At 43.7% G+C, this 17909-nt stretch overlaps 1 protein-coding gene and 1 pseudogene across 1 annotated transcript in view; both read left to right on the top strand.

The window, feature by feature from the left end:
- Positions 1-1160: 1160 nt before the first annotated feature.
- Positions 1161-1257, top strand: LOC138382091 (U6 spliceosomal RNA; annotated as a pseudogene).
- A 6404-nt stretch (positions 1258-7661) lies between these two features.
- The window catches only part of XKR4 (XK related 4), a 379070-nt gene continuing 368822 nt past the window's right edge, over positions 7662-17909 (top strand). The window contains exon 1 of the mRNA XM_069466498.1: positions 7662-8479. Within this exon, the coding sequence (XP_069322599.1) occupies positions 7662-8479 (818 nt within the window). The remainder of the gene's footprint in view (positions 8480-17909) is intronic.

Raw genomic sequence — 17909 nt, 5'->3', positions numbered from 1 at the left:
CAAGAATTGTGATACTGAGCAGTCTTCCAAACTCTCAAAGTCTTGTTTGATTGTTTCTCTCTCTCTTTTTAAATAGCGGTAGTACACCTGTCTGGGTTCTTACACAAATGTGTAATGAGACCTTAATAAGGCAATTGTGCTGAAAAAACATAGGGCATAACATAATTTTATTTCCTCTTGGTTGTAAACTTTTTATTTCATATTTTTATAAGACATTAAAAAGCTATGTGTTATTCTGTTCATTTAAATGGAAACCTGAAGAATGGATAAGAGTTAGTTGCAAAAATGGGTCTTGGAGTGAGGCAAGGGAGAGTGTGGTCCAGATGTCTGGAGAAGGGAGAAAATCTCCCCACATCTGGGATCTCGAAGTAAAGGTTGTCCTGGGACAGAGGAGGGGTCACTGGCCACTAAACAAGAACAAACAACTCCAACATGATGTATTGCTACCAACTTTTAGAATAGTCCCAGTTGCTAGTTCAGCACTAATTTGAAATGACTGGATCCAAAGGTCTATAAACATCTCAGAATTATGGTGAATACTGTAAGTGAAAAATCTGATATTTGGTAGATTTCTGGATGGACTTTAGAGAAAAGATTCTGGGACATTTACCACTGGCTAATTTATCAGGGAAACAGTAGCATTCAGTTACTTCAGCAATATAGGATTAGAGCTTTTTTTCTGCCCAAAAGAAGCTTTTATTAGTGAACAAAAACATAGGAGAGAAGTTGTTTTTAACTTTTAAAAATTCCTTGTATTCCTTCTCTAGACTTTGAGGGTAAGAAAATAGAAATAATATCCTAGGTGGGCCCTAAGAAACCTTGTTTCCCACACTCCAAGCTCACCTGGTATGAATCTTCATGGCAAATGCCAGCATCAGTGCATGTTCCAATGTGGTGTCTATGCTGGAGCCTACTTGGGTAAGCTCAAAGCCCAGTGCGAAATGCGTTAGCTCTCCATAGAATGGGGAGGCTATCCTGTTTCCCCAGTTCTTTTCCCCCAAAATGAGTGGAAGGTTGGATGGGAAATCAGAATTGTAAGGGCCCTACATAGACAGGCAACAGAGTGAAACTTCCTTCTTGTGGCTTAGAGGTAGGAACTAGGGTCTGAGTAAGGGGAAAAGAAAATCATATGCTTGCTTCAGCAGCACATATACTTAAATGTTCCGCACATCTACTAAAGTTGGAACAATACTGAGAACATGAGCATGGCCCCTGCACAAGGATGACATGCAAAGAGCAGCATTTGCAAAGGTCCTGGGGCAGTAGCCTTCCTGGTGCGTTTGAGAACTAGTAGGGAGAACAGTGTAGCTGGCATGGAGGGACGGAGTAGGTGAAGAGTAGGAAGTAGGGTCAGAGGGAAACTGGCTGCTTGGGGGTCAGATTACAAAGAGCCTTGCATGCCATATGAAAACTCTTCTTTTTATGTGGTGCAAGATGGGAAGATACTGGATAACTACGGGCCATGGCTGGCTTCATGAGTGTGTCACCAATGCAGATATACAGAGCTTCATGTTCAGAAGAGCCTCAGGCTTCAGGGCTCAAGAGTTGCCATCTTTTTATCATTTATTTTGTGTTTTGTAAGCAAAGTCCAGGTGGATGATGGAGCAGTGCCGGGGCTTAGAGCCTCAGCTCACATGCGATCCTGCCAGCCGCCCTGCCTCCCTAAGATGTGCTTTCAGATGCCCATTCACCGCCCTGTCTAGCCACTCCCTCTGTGCTCCCACGCCTGACCCATTACTGCTGTTGCCCACTACCCCAGTGGGGGCTTGGACACAGAAGCGGGGAGCATTAGGGTCAAGCATGTGCCCTCTGAAGTTTTGGGGTGAGGCAAGCTGTGGCCCTCCCCTCCTTGGGCTGGCAGCCCCAGATGCCTTCAGCCAGTGATTCATCAGGGGCCTCTTGCCCACCCAGGATCCAGACACTGAGCATGTCCCAGCACAATGGCTGCAATCCCTTAGTGATCGCTTGTCCGCTTCGAGTTGGGGCAGAGGCCCACGGGAAGGGAGACTGACTTCCCCACCCCCAGCTAAGGTCTTACATTTTATTTTGTTCGCCTCACAAATTATGTTGGCCAGCCCTGATGAGTCTTCAGTGAGTAGCTGAATAACATGATCTGGCTTGCTCTGACTGCCATGTTGATGTAGGAGAGCAAGAATGAAAACAGGAAGATCAGCACGGAGGCATTATCCTGGTGGGAGATAATGGTGAATCAAGTCGGGGGGGACAGGGATGATGTTACAAAATGGTCAAAAACATATTTTGAAGGTAGATCAAAAGCATTTTCTGGCAGATTAGGTGCGGGGAGACCTGAGGATGACTGCCTCCCCAATCCTGTTTTGGCCTGAGAAACTAAAAGAACAGAGCTGTCATTAAATGAAATGAGGAAGGGGCAGCAGATTTTGGAGAGGAAGATGAGCAGTTCAGTTTTGGACATTTTAGTTTGAGATGTCTATCGGGTAACTGAGCAGAGATGTTGAGAAACTAGTAGGGTACGTGCTGGGGTACAGGGGACGTGTCCGGCCTGGGGAGACAAATGCCAGAGTTGCCAGCATATGGGTGACATTTTAAACATGACAGTTCATGAAATTATCAAGGGAGTGAGAATACGTACAGAAAGTTTTGAGGACTGAGCCTATAGGAGAAATGAGGAAGAATTAGCAAGGGACCCTCGGTTAGTGAAGTAGGCTTTGAGATGGGGAAAAGTGAGAGTGATGTAGTGAAAGCCAAGTGGAGAACAGATTTCCCTGAAAAGGGAAAGGCTACTGCGGCAAATGCTGCTGAGGGCTCAAGTGAGGTGAGAACTGAGATGTTTGGTAACGTGGAGATACCACCAGCGACTTGGCAAGAACAGTTCCAGTGGAACCGTTGTTGGTTTATTTGAGTGTGTTCAGAGAGGATCAAAGAACAGGAATCGAAGAAAACAAGGTTAGGCAATTCTAGAGGAATTTGGTTGTAAAAGGTTTCAGAGAAATGCAATGATGGTTAGAAAAGGAATTGGAATCAAAAGAAGTTTTGTTTTGCTTTGTTTTTAAACTAGTGTACACATAGCAGCATGTTCGTACGCTGATGGGTGATCTGGCAGTGAGGGACATTGATGACTGTGGAAATGAGGGTGGAATGGTGCTCTTGAGCGGTGAGAGGGGACCAGGGCTGGCGAACAGGTGGGGGAGTCGGCCTTGCAGAGGCAGGCGGCGGAGTAGGTGGTACAAATGCTGGGAAGTGGGCAGAGAAGGTGCTGAGAGATTGTGTGGGTTCCGTTCTGATTGCTTCATTTTTCTCAGTGAAGTAGGAAGTGGAGTCATCAGCGGAGTGTAAGAATGGGGAAGGAAGTGTTTAAAGTTTGAGAAAGGAAAATAAGAAAAGACATAATAATTTAAAAGAGAAAATACAAAGGGACTAGGAAGAAGGGGTGTGACGCTGCCCAGCCTTAGGGCCCACTTTAGGCTGAAGGACAAGGACGTAAGCAGTGCAGTCAGCATGGCCATGCACTTGCACAGCCACGACAGTCACACCGGTCAGGCCTCAGGGAGGTGGAGAACAGCGTTTAACCAGGGCTGGTGTTTCGTCAGGTAAGAGGGACAACAGAGATGAAGATGCGCGCAAGGGGTGCTTTTCGTGACAGAACGTGAAATATGCATAGTGGAAGAAGAAAGGTGAGGGCATGAGGGGTTAGGGGACATGAAAGTGAGGTAGAATCCAGGCTCAGGGGTACTTGAGAGAGTGAGTGAACCAGTTCGGAGGAGTTAATCCGACAGTGGGATACTTGAAATTGAGATTATGAAGCTGTTGAGTAATGGTAGGATTTAGGTTATACAATGGGAATAAATCTCTGAGATTGGATAGAAGACAAAATTATCGAAGGAAAGACCAAATTTTTGATAGGCCAAGAATGCGTGTTAAATAACTGATTCTGACATGGGTGGTCTGAGGACTGTGTTTTGAGGAACTCTAGTTTAAGGTAGAGTTGACTAGCTAAGCATAGGAGTTTAGAGTGAAGTCAAAAAACATGAGGGAGCTGGAAGAAACAGGATGATTATTTACAAAATGTTGTGTGTTGAGTGTGCTGGACACAGTGTCAAATGGTTTACACACATCTTTTTATTTGTTCCTGGCAACAACACTGAATTCTAGAGACCATTATCACCTCTATTTCACAAATGCTGAACATGAGGGGCAGGGAGGTTAAATAGCATGTCCAAGGACAACTCTGAGTCCAGACTCTGAGCTCTTAGCCATTATGTTCATCTGCCTTGACAGGTGCAATGATTATAATAGAGCAGGTAATATTAAAATCCACATCCTGAGATTTGATTATCAGATTTATGGGATTAGAGACTCTTGAGAACAATATTGTATACAAAGCCCAGTAATATACATGATCTCATCTAATCCTCATATTAATCCCGTGTATTAAGTAATTTGCCGGGATCATGGGGCCAGTAATTAGCAGAGCCGGATGTAAGTGTGTCTTCTGACCTCCTGCTTGCATACTCCTTCCACTAACCAGGCATTGCCATTACTTTCCAGAGATCGTTCAGACAGCAACTTTAAAGAGACTCTGAACGGTTTTGAATAAATGTATTAATAAGGAAACCATTACTAGTTATTTCTTTTTAGAACCTAACAGGAAAAGTCTCATAATTCCTATGTTTCCATGGGAACATTTGTCAGCACAGAATGCAGCATTCTTCCTATCATGGAATGTTCTTTCTATAAATCCATGCATTCACTCAACTAATATTTATTGAGCAAATAGTCTGTGCATGAGCTGTGCTAGGTGCAGAGGACATAACTGAATAAGAAACATCCTGCTCTCATGGAGCCTGCAGTCAGCTACAGGTCGGCAGCACCTCACATACTTTGCGGGGCCTTTCCACGTCTGGTGCAATTTAAGGCATCGCATTTGACCTAGAATACACTCTATCCCTTAGGACCGGGTTACCTAAGAGATCATTCCTCTCCCTAATGGTTTGGCACAGGGTAGATCAGCAGTACTGCCTGGAGATGGAATCTTAAATTTGAACTCTGGGGAAATAGAACCAAGGTGTTTTCCAAAAAAGGATTTTCCTATTCTAACAGGACCTAATTTTAAAGCTGGATTTAGGAATACACCCTTTTGCCTGGCATTCTCAGTGGCTCAGTGGTACGGTGTTGCCCCTCAGCTATCACTTGGCCAGGTCTTTTGCTAGAAATATTGGATTTGTGCATGCCATGTGTCTTAGTCCATTTTGCATTGCTGTAAAGAAATACCTAAGACAGGGTAATTTATAAAGAAAAGAGGTTTATTTGGCTTACGGTTCTTCAGGCTTTCCAAGAAGCACAGTCCCAGCACCTGATTCTGGTAAGGGCTTCAGGGAGCTTCCAATCAAGGTAGAAGGCAAAGAGGGTGTAGGTGTGTCACATGGCAAGAGGAGCAAGAGAGAGAGGAAGGGGGTGCCAGCCTCTTTTAAACAAGCAGCTGTCACATGAACTAGTAGAGCAGAACTCACTCATTACTGTAGGCAGGGCTCCTAGCCATTCATGAGGAATCTGCCCCAAGGGCCCAAACACCTCTCACCAGGCCAAATTTCAACATGAGATTTGGAGGGGACAAATATCCAAACTACATCATCATTTGTAGGCTCTGTGACCCAACACCCTCTTACCAGAATGTCAGCCAAAGGCCAAGTAAGGCAGGCCCCTGGCACCCGTCTGTGAGAATAAAGGACAGTGCATCCAGAAGGTGGGACAAATTACATTTTGTCCAGCCTGGTGCTGAAAGAGCTCATGAGCTGTATCACAAGATGAGTACGGTGGCTACTTCCACGTGCAGAGATATTCCTGCACTTCTACTTCATAATGTTGCTGATTAAGAATGGCACCTTACACCAGCTCCAACTCACCTGGCACCTAGCACAGGAAAGCAGGGCGGTTGGGGGTGTTGTGGTTCGCCTCTAGATTTAGAAGATTCCAACTGGTGCTCTTAGTGGCAGTGTAGTGCTTGTTGCCTCACTTCCCTCTGGTCTTAAAATATATGAGTCACAGTATAATTTAAGAATTACACTCTCTGTCTCTTACATTTGCAAAAGTTCAGTGAGACAAATCAAAGCCTAAATTTTCTTATTAAAAACAAAATGAAGATCCTATATTTTATTGGGGATAAAGACTCTTTTAAAACCGCAACATAGTTTGTATTCTCCTTGAACCACTCCGATCACAGATTTAATTTATTCCAGTCATTTCTGGAGTTGTGGGACCACACAGCCAGTTTGCAACCCCTACAGCTTTAAGAGAAGCCAATTCTAATTTTGGAGTAGAGGAGGTGGCGCCAGTTCCTCGCTCCGCCGCTCCCCGCCCGCGGGCAGGGGGCGGGGCCGGTACTCAGTTTCCCGCGGCTGCGAGCCGCGCCCCTCCGTCCCCGCGCGCGGCGAGCCACGGCCAGGGATGCGGTGCTGCCCGCCTGCCGGGCCGCCGGCGGGCTGCCGCTCCTCCCGGCTGGGTCGCTGCCCCGCCGCCCAGGACGGCGAGGGACACGAGCCGGGGGGCGTGGGCCCGGGCCACCGAGGGCCGGAGCTCCTCCTCCCCTCCCCGAGCCGGGGCGGCCCCGCCCGCTGGAGAATCCCCGAGCCTCCGGGACGCCCGCTGCTTCCCCTGAGGGCTCGGGCTATGGGCTCCCGACGGCGCCGCCAGCCCTCCGCTGCCAGCCCGGCCTCGTGCTCCGCGCGCCGCACGCCCTGTCCCTCCCCGCTGCAGGCCGGGCACGCCCACTGCCGCTGCCCGCACGGGGCCCAGGTGTCTGAGTTAAACCGCTTCTCTCCACACTCGCCGACCCTGGCCGCACCCGGCCCTAGTTCAGGTACCCGCGGCGCGAACCGAATACAAAGAGGTCCGCGCCGCCCCGGCCCCCGCCGCCGCCACACCCGCCGTGCCCACTCTTCTCCGTCCTCCGCGAGGGCCGGCCGCGGGGAACCCTCCTCTCGGCGCGCTCCTGCCCCTCCCCCAGTGTCGCTCAAACCCACCCCGCGTTCTCCCAAATCCCGTGAGCGGGCCCTCCACTGCTGCCTGCTAACCCCTCGGCCGCGGCCCCGGACCCCGGGACCGGCCAGGCCACCGCCTCCCGCCGCCGCTCCCCTCAGTCCCAGCCCCTCCTCCGGGGCCCTCCTCCTCCTCGCCCCTCCCGAGCCAGGGTGGGAGCGGCGGCAGCTGGAAGAGAAGGGATGAGGTCATCCTCTCCCTCGGAGTCAGCTGGTGGAGGAGAGGAAGCGGGAGGAGGGAGCGCGCGCGAGGGGAGGAGAGGAATGTGCAGGTCCGAGGAGCGCCGCGGCGGCCGCTGCTGCTCCTGCTGCTGGCGGCGGCGGCGGCTCGGGCGGCAGCCGCGGGACCGGGGAGACGAGCAGCGCGGGCGGCGGGCAGGGGCGCGCGCGGGGCGCCGCGAGCAGCTTGGCTCCGCGCAGGCAGCCAGGCGGCGCTCCTGCCGGCCCCAGGCGCGCCGCTAGCCCGGCCCAGCGCCCAGCCCGGCGGGCGGCGGCGGCGGGCGGCCGGCGAGGCGCAGCGGCGGGAGCAGGAGGAGGGGAGCCGCGCTGCCGGGAGGAGGCCGGGGCGCGGCGAGGAGGTGGCGGGAGGAGGAGACAGCGGGGAAAGGTGTCAGATAAAGGAGGGCTCTCCTCCGGTTCGGAGGCATCATGGCCGCTAAGTCAGACGGGAGGCTGAAGATGAAGAAGAGCAGCGACGTGGCGTTCACCCCGCTGCAGAACTCGGACCACTCGGGCTCGGTGCAGGGATTGGCTCCGGGCTTGCCGTCGGGGTCGGGAGCCGAGGACGAGGAGGCGGCCGGCGGCGGCTGCTGCCCGGACGGCGGCGGCTGCTCGCGCTGCTGCTGCTGCTGTGCCGGGAGCGGCGGCTCCGGGGGCTCGGGCGGCTCGGGCGGCGGCGCTGGCGGCCCGGGCGGCGGCGGCGGCGGCGGCGGGGCGGGCTCGGCGGCGCTGTGCCTGCGCCTGGGCAGGGAGCAGCGGCGCTACTCGCTGTGGGACTGCCTCTGGATCCTGGCCGCGGTGGCTGTGTACTTCGCGGACGTGGGCACGGACATCTGGCTGGCCGTGGACTACTACCTGCGCGGCCAGCGCTGGTGGTTTGGGCTCACACTCTTCTTCGTGGTGCTCGGTTCGCTCTCGGTGCAAGTGTTCAGCTTCCGCTGGTTTGTGCACGATTTCAGCACCGAGGACAGCGCCACGGCCGCCGCCGCCAGCTGCCCGCAGCCTGGAGCCGATTGCAAGACAGTGGTCAGCGGTGGGTCTGCAGCCGGGGAAGGCGAGGCTCGTCCTTCCACGCCGCAAAGGCAAGCATCTAACGCCAGCAAGACCAACATCACCGCCACCAACAGCGGCAGCAACGGCAGCGGGGCCACCCGGGCCAGCGGCAAACACAGGTCTGCGTCCTGCTCCTTCTGCATCTGGCTCCTGCAGTCACTCATCCACATCTTGCAGCTCGGGCAAATTTGGAGGTACCGTATCAGGGGTGGGGGAAGAGGGAGATTTGCTGCCGCTACTACATCCCCACTGCTTTGCTTTTGCACGAAAATCGTTCAGAGTTGCTATGGTAGTAACCCTAGCCACACTCGGTTTTTTTTTTTTTTTTTAATTGGGGCTTGCATTTTTAAAATTTGAAGTCTCAGCCTAGGGTGGGAGGGAAGTGAGAAGCAAGAGAAGGGCAGCAAAATGGGCTTGATCACCTCATCCCTCTGTCTTCCCACTCTGCCTCACTAGCTTCTCCCTCTTTCTATGCTACAACCCTCTCCTCCCCATTTTTAGTGATACTGCTTGAGTAGGAGAGGATTCCTGTCACATCTTTTTTTATTATGTTGAATTTGAGGTGTGTATTGCAATTTGGATGGTTTCTTTTTTTCCCCCTGGGAAAAATTGCTAATTCTAGTTGGGTGGAAGTTTTTGCTGTTCAGAAGTACCCTCATTTTAATGATCAGTGCTAGTGAAGTACTATACTCAAAGTAAAGAGCTTAGGCACATGATTTGTTTCATATGTGTATTTCCAAGCATGAGTAAGTACACGATTTGGGATCCAGACTTACTTTTATAGTGCACATTCTGATTATCTTGCAATATCCCCGTATCTAATTTCTCATATAACTAAGAACCTTTGGAAAAGGGATGGTGTGTCGTATAAACTTGGATCATACTGGGTATCTTCATTGGCTGCTTTGCTATTTGTCATCTTATCTACCAATGGTTTTTACACAGATATCACTTCCACTTGCAAACAGGGATACAAGACTAAACTTGTTGGGCAGAGGGAAACCGTCACTCCAACAGTCACTGCATGAACTTAGGAATATAATGAAATAGTATGCTCAGGACTATGTTCTTTTGTCTTTTATATGTTTTTAGTAGCTTTTTGAAGCAATATTTTAGGTCTACAAAACCTATTCATATGGAAGTATATGCATTCTGACATATCAGAGCTTTTTTTGGTTTTAAAATGACTTGGTGAATATGTAGGGATAAGTAAAATGAGGAAATTTCCTAGAAAGTGCACAAAGGTGGGACTACACTCTGCTATACCAGTGTTCTTTATCAGTTTCATTTGCAATTAGTTTTGTGCTAAAAGACATTGTAAGTCGTTGATTATGCTGAAGTGTCCCATGTGACGACAACTCAGAGAATTTGTGGAATAGAACCACAAACTTCTTTTCGTTTATGGTGAACAACAGTGTTTTCAACTGAGGAGATCAAGTATAATGATTTCACAACTTTTCCTAGGTTAGTGCTTTGTAAAGCAGGGTGAGAATTGCTGTAGAAGTAACCTTTCAGATTGGGAAACTTTCTCTTTTTTTCAAGCAGATACTTTCTGGGGAAGTGATATATGATATGCAGTCAGACAAACTGATGTGGGATGCCTCCATATTTTGGACTCAAAGGGACGTTTTGAAATGTCAGTTAAATGTGATAGCTATATTTTCCATCGATGACTATTGGGAAAACTTAGAGGTTGATGCTCTTCTTCAAATATGATGAAGAACTTAAATGCTTGATTTAATTTCTGAAATTATTTAGTGGCTAGGATGCATATGATTAGCATTTCTAATCTGATAATATAGTCAACGAAGCTTAACACTCCATTATTAACTTTTTCAAACTTTATGCAAAATTTGGAAATCACTTACTTTTAATCACCTCTGAAGTTTTTAGATTTATGTAAATAATACAAACACTTCTCAATTCTATTAACTGAATAACTATACATGTTTTCTATAGATTGATACTTTATGAAAAATCTGATATCAAATTCTGTGACCTGAAAAAGTCATTTATTTTAATTATAGTTGCATTTCCTAGATCTTCTAAGCCAAACATTTTCACAAATGAAAAATGATGCTTAATTTTCTCAAGAAATAATATGTGGAAAGTGAGAAATAATTGGGAAAAGATAAAGGCCTGAAAACATCTCAGAGAGACCACAGCCACTTGGTCAACTGGCCATACAGAAAAGCTCTCAAGGGAGAGAATGGAAAGAAGGGGAAGGTTGAATGTAAAAAGAAAACCACAGCTGTCAGACAGATGCATTAAGTAACCCAGCCCTTAGAGAGACTGTGGTCACACATGGCTCCTTTAGTAAAGCATTTCTACGGTACTTTCCTTGAGGCTTTGAAATTTAGTCTGATGATGCATGATCATCTGGAAGTAATGCTGTTGGAAATATCAGATGTTTGTCAACATTTTCAGAATAATGTGTTTAGTATTTAAGTCTGAATTATCATCTAATCTATTTTTGGATTCCGGTTAAATATTTGGGGATGCTAGGATAATCTGGTGGAAGACTAATCAACCTCATTTTCTCTTTATCAAGTATTTTTTTTAAATCACTTTAGTCTAATGTAGGAAGTTGAGATGGGATAAGAAAACTTATGGAATCTAACAGTCGGATGCAGCTAATAATGTTCCAATGTCTCTAAGCATTGAACATTTGAATGGAACTTTGGGGAGTAGATGCGTTTTTGATAATAAACTAGTGAAGTACAACTCATCTTGGATTATTTTATTAGATCTTTATCCTAGATCACTATGATTCGTTAAATCAGAATCATCCCTCTTCCTCTTCTAGCTTTTCTTTTCAATGCATTGTACACAAATACTGTAGAAACACCAGGGTACTGAGTGGTTCAAAGCCCAGAGGTCATTATTCATGTTTTAACATGCTACTTTCTGGAATCAATAAAATAGATTTTAGCTAGGTTGGTAACTGTTCATTGTGTTTCCATGAAATTCTAGTTATTTTAGGGAAGGGCTAGATTCTAAAAGCTTTCAGTGGATAAATCTTTTGAAATAACATCAAAGTGTTTACTTGTTCAGAAATAGCCATTTGAAACATTGTGAACAAGATTTGGTGTATTTATACATGTATTACAAATGCAACTGCTAAAAGCAATGATATGTATTCATTTTAATTAAAGTTTACTAATGTAAAATTAATGGCAGCTTTTAAAGTCGCAGGAGGTGACGCTAGAAAAGAGCCATTTGAAATAATGAAGTGAACCTTTGCTACCATGTGAAAAGAGCAATTATGTCTTTAAAGACACCCTGCCTGTGAATGAATGAGAAAGTACTTTTCTTTCTTATTCTTTTCATGATTCCAGAAATTACTAAGAGTGAAGTTCAGCCAGTGGGAATAGCAAATGCCTAATGAAAACAGTTTTTAGTCCTCATACCCATGATCAGTGACATCTAAATGTCTTTCCTTCAGAATTTATAATGTTTACTCTTAAAATTTTACCTGAAATTCTCCTGTATATATATACACATATTTAGTTGTTTTCTGGAAAATATGGACATTGCATACAATAAGTCAATGGATGGTAGAGTGAGGAGTATTTTCACTATTTTTCTATTTTGGGGTTTTGTTTCTTAGTCTCTATCATGAAAGTGATGTGGGAAAGACATGGTGAAAATTCAGTTTGTTCTCTATTGTCATGCTCAGTATTTCATGATATCCTGAGTGTGGTCCATGTTCAAGTAAATTGGGAAACAACATTAAACAGATCTCTTTACAAAAGGACTTCTCAGAGCCTTTAATAAACTAATGTATAGTTGCCAATAATTTTTTTGAAGGCACACCTATTAAATATTCTTGTAATGTAATGGCATACAAAGCACTTTCAGAAACATGCCATTCTTAAACGTGACCAAGCAAGAATAATAATGATAATTTTATTAAGCACTTTAAAAATCTATAAATGTTCTTATGCTTTTTATCTCTTCTAAGTTTTACAGTAACCGAAGAGAAAATTATTAGTATCTCTATATGTGAGAGAATTAGCTTAGAGAGTTTAAGTAACTGGCACAAGGTCACCCAATTTATGTAGTGTAGCTAGGATTCAAAACCTAGCACATCTTACCATAAAGCCTATGCTTTTTCTGGCTCAATTGGCTACCTCCAACTTGGGACAACTTGGATAATAATGACAACAATGTATAAAAATAACAACTTACTTTCACTGGAGATGGCAAAGTGGGAAAGGGAGTGGCAGTAGTCAGATTGGGAGATCTTTCCAATGACACACCAGTAGTTCAGTGATAAAAGGGGGACTTGACCTCAGATCATTCAGTTGTCAGTTCAGTGTTCTTGCTACACTATTTAGACATACTGAGGTTGTATAAAATCCCAGCTGAGTAACATAATCATGTAGTAGTTTTAATGATTAAATGGCATAATGTATGTGACTAAGCAAAAAGTTATTTGCAAATGATAAGAGGTTCTAGATGTAAGGAATGGGTAGAAAAATAGAGAGGATATAGGTTATGACTTCTACTATTGAGAAAGGTGCTTTATTGATTCTGAGTTGCTCCTGAATTCTAATATAGGTCAGACAAGATTGGTGCCATTTGGTGAGTTTGTCGAATAGCCATTTTATGTATATTTATGTTTCCTCTCTATGTGTATTAATTACTTTATTCATTCAACATATATTGAGCATGTACTATATGCAAGGCACTGTGCTAGTTACTAATTATCCCAAGCTGAATAAAATACACATCTTTTGAAGAAATCTACTGTCTAGTGAGGAAGACATAAAGGTAAACTATTTCAGTACCAGGAAATAAGCACTATGATAGAAACAGGAAACACAAGCCACCTTAGTTCAGGTAAGACTCTCTGAAAGAGGGGATGTCTGAGCAAAGGTTTGAATGATGAGAAAAATTTGCTATTTGAATAAAGTGGAACGTTGGCTTTAGAGCCTTGGATACAGTGCATAAAGGCTAGCAGGGCAAGAAAGAACAAGGCAGGTTAAGTGTGTGCTCTAAATACAGAGTGAGTAGGGAAGAGTAGCTGCAGATGAGGATGCAGAATTAGTTGGCCTAGATAATGAGTAGAATTGACATTTTATTCTGAAGGAATTGAGGGGCCATTGAAGGATTATAAGGGGTGAGAGTTGTTAACAAAAGTGTTAAAACATTGTTTTATTCAAAGGAATGATAGAAAGTTGAAAGTTTCAGAGGATATGTCATCAATTAATCTCTGACTTAATCATGTCTCTACCATTCATGGAAATTCATGACTTCACAGGCTTTGAGTCTGGGTGTTATTGGGACATATAAATAGACTCAATATAGTAGGAGAGTCATTTTTCAGATTGGTTGAAATTTTTAATTTTATTTATACTATAGTAAATTATTGGTGAAAATTTATTTTGGGTTATTTTTTGAAGATTTTCCTTAGGATACAGTGGTGTTTACCTTACTGAAATTTAGGTCTTCTGATCCATAGAAGTGTGTTCCTTATATTTCTGTAGCACTTTTAAGTTTCCAGAGAGCTTCCATGTTCTCTTTCCTATTTAATTCTCAGATTTAATGATCTTTAAGGTAGCACTTCTGTTTTGTATATGTAACAGAATTTTAAATGTTCTCCTCTTTAGGTCACATAGTTCTGGCCAGATTTTAGGCTAGTATTCAATCTGATATGGCACGGGGGAAAGCAACATGAAAAATGGTTGATGGGTCTGAGGATGGGTAGGTAGAAGAGAAGCGTGAGAACTTGAGAGCTCTCTGTTGAGTACTGAAGGATGTAATGTGGAAGAGGCATTGGACTTTTGCATAGGCCCTCCGCGACCAAATGGATGAGACCTCTAGGAAGAGAGTTTGAATTTTGTAAGGTCTTTTAAGTGATCAGAGGTATCCACAGATCAACTAAGATTCCTTAGAAGCAATGAGTTTCTCATCATTGGAGTATTGAAGCATAGTTTGGAAAACAAGAGGTACTTAAACTATCCTACAGAGGATTGCACTAGAAGATTATCTTCTAGCCCTGAGATTTTATGATAATTTCCATCATTAAATTCTGCTGCAAACAGAAAAGACTAACTTTTTCTTTTTTGTGGATAAAATAAGTAGAATGCATTTTTTTCAATACTGTTGTTGTGCCACTTTAAAATCTTTGTTTTGTGGGCCCAGTGTCTTCCCTGGAGCCATACAGATCCATACAATACCCCTAAATGCTGGATTTGGTATTTAAATCTCTGGGTTAGCTGACAGGCATAAGTCCACACACAGTCAGACAGCTCTTTATGCATTTACTTGGGCTTCTATAGGAAATGGAGTAATTTATTCATAAATCTATCTGGTGTATATATATCTATGTGGAATCTTTACAATAACTAGTGAAAAGTTTGTAAATTGTTTCCATTCACTTGAACTATGAACTGTTTGCTCCACAAGGGTAAAAAACTTTTTATACTTATTACTCCCCATCGGAATTTCAGGCAACTTTAACAGAGCATTTGAATGTAGCATCTGTGCAAATGTATACTATCAGTTTTGAATATTGTCTACAAATCTGTGGGCAATAGCTTTGAAAGTCTTTGCTGAGTCACTTACAAAAAAATTCCTTAGTGATTGAATATCTAAGCATGCAGCTTGCTGTTACGTATGCTACAGTTTGAATGAGATAGTCTACCTATGAATTTATTAATAAATAATACCAATCACTGTGTAACAAATAGTGGGATGATTCCCTTTACATGGACTCACTGGCTAATCTAGTTAACATGTTTTTTTTTTGACTTATTTTAGACATTTGTATGGTACACTAGCTAGACCTATGGAAGAAAGACTAGGAAGTAGAACTGGATTTATTATTCTTATGCATTATCACATATAAGATTCACTATGGTGCTAGTCATGAGGGAATGTTAATCAGGTGTGATCTTGTAAATAATGTGTTGTTGAATTTTGGGGAAAATCACATTCAGTAATTCTCAGTAGGAAATATTCTCTTAAATGGCATTGCACGATTCTGACCACTGTAGCAAGTGACCTCATTCCAACAACATGATGGTGTCACTGGCTGGCAAGGAAGGAAAACCATGGACAGGTCCTCATGAAGTTACTCTAATGGTTGTGGAAGTTGCACGTGTTAGTATATATGCTCAGTGGACATCTGATCTGTGAATAAAACACAGACATTATTCTTTCTCTTTTATGAAAGTGTAGCTAAACTTGCTGCTCAGTTGCTTTGTTGAGTTTCTAATGGTACGGTGAATCAGAAAAGGTGTAATGTTATCTGGAAATGATAGGACAAATCACCCCAGCTCCTTTTTAGATTCCTAGGGTATTAGGGAAGTAGAGCTAAATTGCATGAAGTAGTAGTCACCCTCTGAGAAAAATGTGCCTAGAAGCACAGGTTAGCATTCCTGTTATTGCTAATAGAATAGTCAGAGTGGGGAAGCTTTCTGACAGGTATTTTTCATTGAATTCTTACCTACACTTGACTGTCTGAGAATATACTTATATATGGAGTGGTTTTCGGTATTTTCTGTGCTTCTGTCTACACAGAGAAAGTTTTCAGCCTCCACCATCACTATTGCTACCACCATCATCAGTATAATTCTTACCATCATAGAACATTAATTCCATATCTAGTATATGTACAGAACTAATACAGATTTCTGATTTCAAGAGAAACCAGAGAAGGGTTAAAATGAAAATAAATCAGTCCAGAAAACCCCTTGAGGTGGTCTGGTTGACACCGTTAGGTCTTTCCTAATCCTGAAACGGAGAGAGGGGTCATAGTTAGAATATCAGTGATAGAAGGCGTCTGTCTCTTTGGGAACTGGACTGAATGGGTGTCAGAAGAGATGATTTGGTTCCTGATAGCTTCAGATCCCAGGCAGGTCACCTAACTGCTCTGGGTTGTGTGTTACTGTGTGTGTAGGTGACACAGCATAGCTCCCGGGCCCCACAAAGTTTAGATCTGCTTTTGGTTTCCTCCTCTGGGCCTTAGTTTTCTGTCTGTATAATGTGATTGGTTAAAAAATAGTTTCCTATGTTTTTTCCAGGTCTAAAATTCTGATCCTACTCTTATTATACATGCTTTTTACTTGCCCAGAAGCGAGAGTATATGCTCCAGAATGTCTGTATGTGTCCTTCTAAGGCCATCATTATGGCCTTTCTCTGTTTATGTAGGTCAAAGAGCATCTAAAAAGGACTTTCCAGAGTTGATAATATTAGTTTCTAAACCTCCAGAAACTGGTATTATTTGTACCTGAAGAGAGAACCTTAAGCTTATTTATTTAATGCAACTAACTTTATGTCCTTTCCAAATTTTAGTTATAATCAAATAAAACTATTTTCATTAAAACACATGTCTAAGTATTTGAAAATGATATTAAAAATGTTCCATATCACTAATTCTAAGATATATACCTTACAGACTTTGGAAGCCAAAATCACCCTCTCCATTTCATGTAGTGAGGTATGCACAGCTGGAGTGCTGTGATTAACAAATAAATAAGAACAACATTTCACAGGCTTAAAAGGAACTATCCATTATGTCAATGAGAAGATGGTTGTCAGAGCTAGATTTGCTTTCAAATTAAAAGCTTGTCCTGGCTTACACTGTCACTGATTTAATATGCTGAAAATTGAATTTATTTATTTATTTATTTTTTTTTTGTTGAGACAGAGTCTCACTTTGTTGCCCAGGCTAGAGTGAGTGCCGTGGCATCAGCTTAGCTCACAGCAACCTCAGACTCCTCGGCTTAAGCGATCCTACTGCCTCAGCCTCCCGAGTAGCTGGGACTACAGGCATGCGCCACTATGCCCGGCTAATTTTTTCTATATAGATTTTTAGTTGTCCATATAATGTCTTTCTATTTTTAGTAGAGACGGGGTCTCGCTCAGGCTGGTCTCGAACTCCTGACCTTGAGCGATCCACCCGCCTCGGCCTCCCAGAGTGCTAGGATTACAGGCGTGAGCCACCGCGCCCGGCCTGAAAATTGAATTTAAACTCCATACAGAGATACTGTATCCTGTATCTTGTTTAAAATATTTTAACAAGTATACTTGTTTAAAATGGGGATATGTTATACTTCGCTGTAAGAAGAAAGCATTGCATTAACCTTCCCTGGATGTGAATTCCCGGATTCTAGGATGTTGAAAATCTGTTGTGAAGCTGAACAAATTTTAACCCCATGCCAATATTTCAGATTTTAAATTTAAAAAATTTTAAATATGTATCTTAAAATTATCTGAACTATGTATATCAAACCATTTTCTCATCTTTATGAATCATAAGTAGGCTGTTTGAATCAGTTCTGCTTCTTTTGATTAATTTACATACAAGCTGAATTTGCCTGTCAGGGGAATCCTTTTATATAAACAGAGCAGTGGACATAATGTGGGCTGAGTGAGGATTAGTCAAATAGAAAACCATGAACACATAGAAGAAGGAGGATCTATGGTGAACAGGACTTGAGAGAGACTTGAGGACTTTGGTTAGACTTCCTATCAAGTTCACTCTGTTTAAGGACAAAGTTACCTTTCTGAGGCACTGGTCTGGGAGATTTCATGCATGCTTGGATGAAAGGAAGCAGTCTGACTTCCTTTTTCTGCAGCTCAGATGCTAGTCATGAATAAAGATCTCAGTTC

This window comes from Eulemur rufifrons, chromosome 3 (assembly GCF_041146395.1).
Source record: "Eulemur rufifrons isolate Redbay chromosome 3, OSU_ERuf_1, whole genome shotgun sequence".
NCBI lineage: Eukaryota > Metazoa > Chordata > Mammalia > Primates > Lemuridae > Eulemur > Eulemur rufifrons.
The sequence above is the reverse complement of the archived record's forward strand: the minus strand, read 5'-3'. Positions and strand labels throughout refer to the sequence as shown.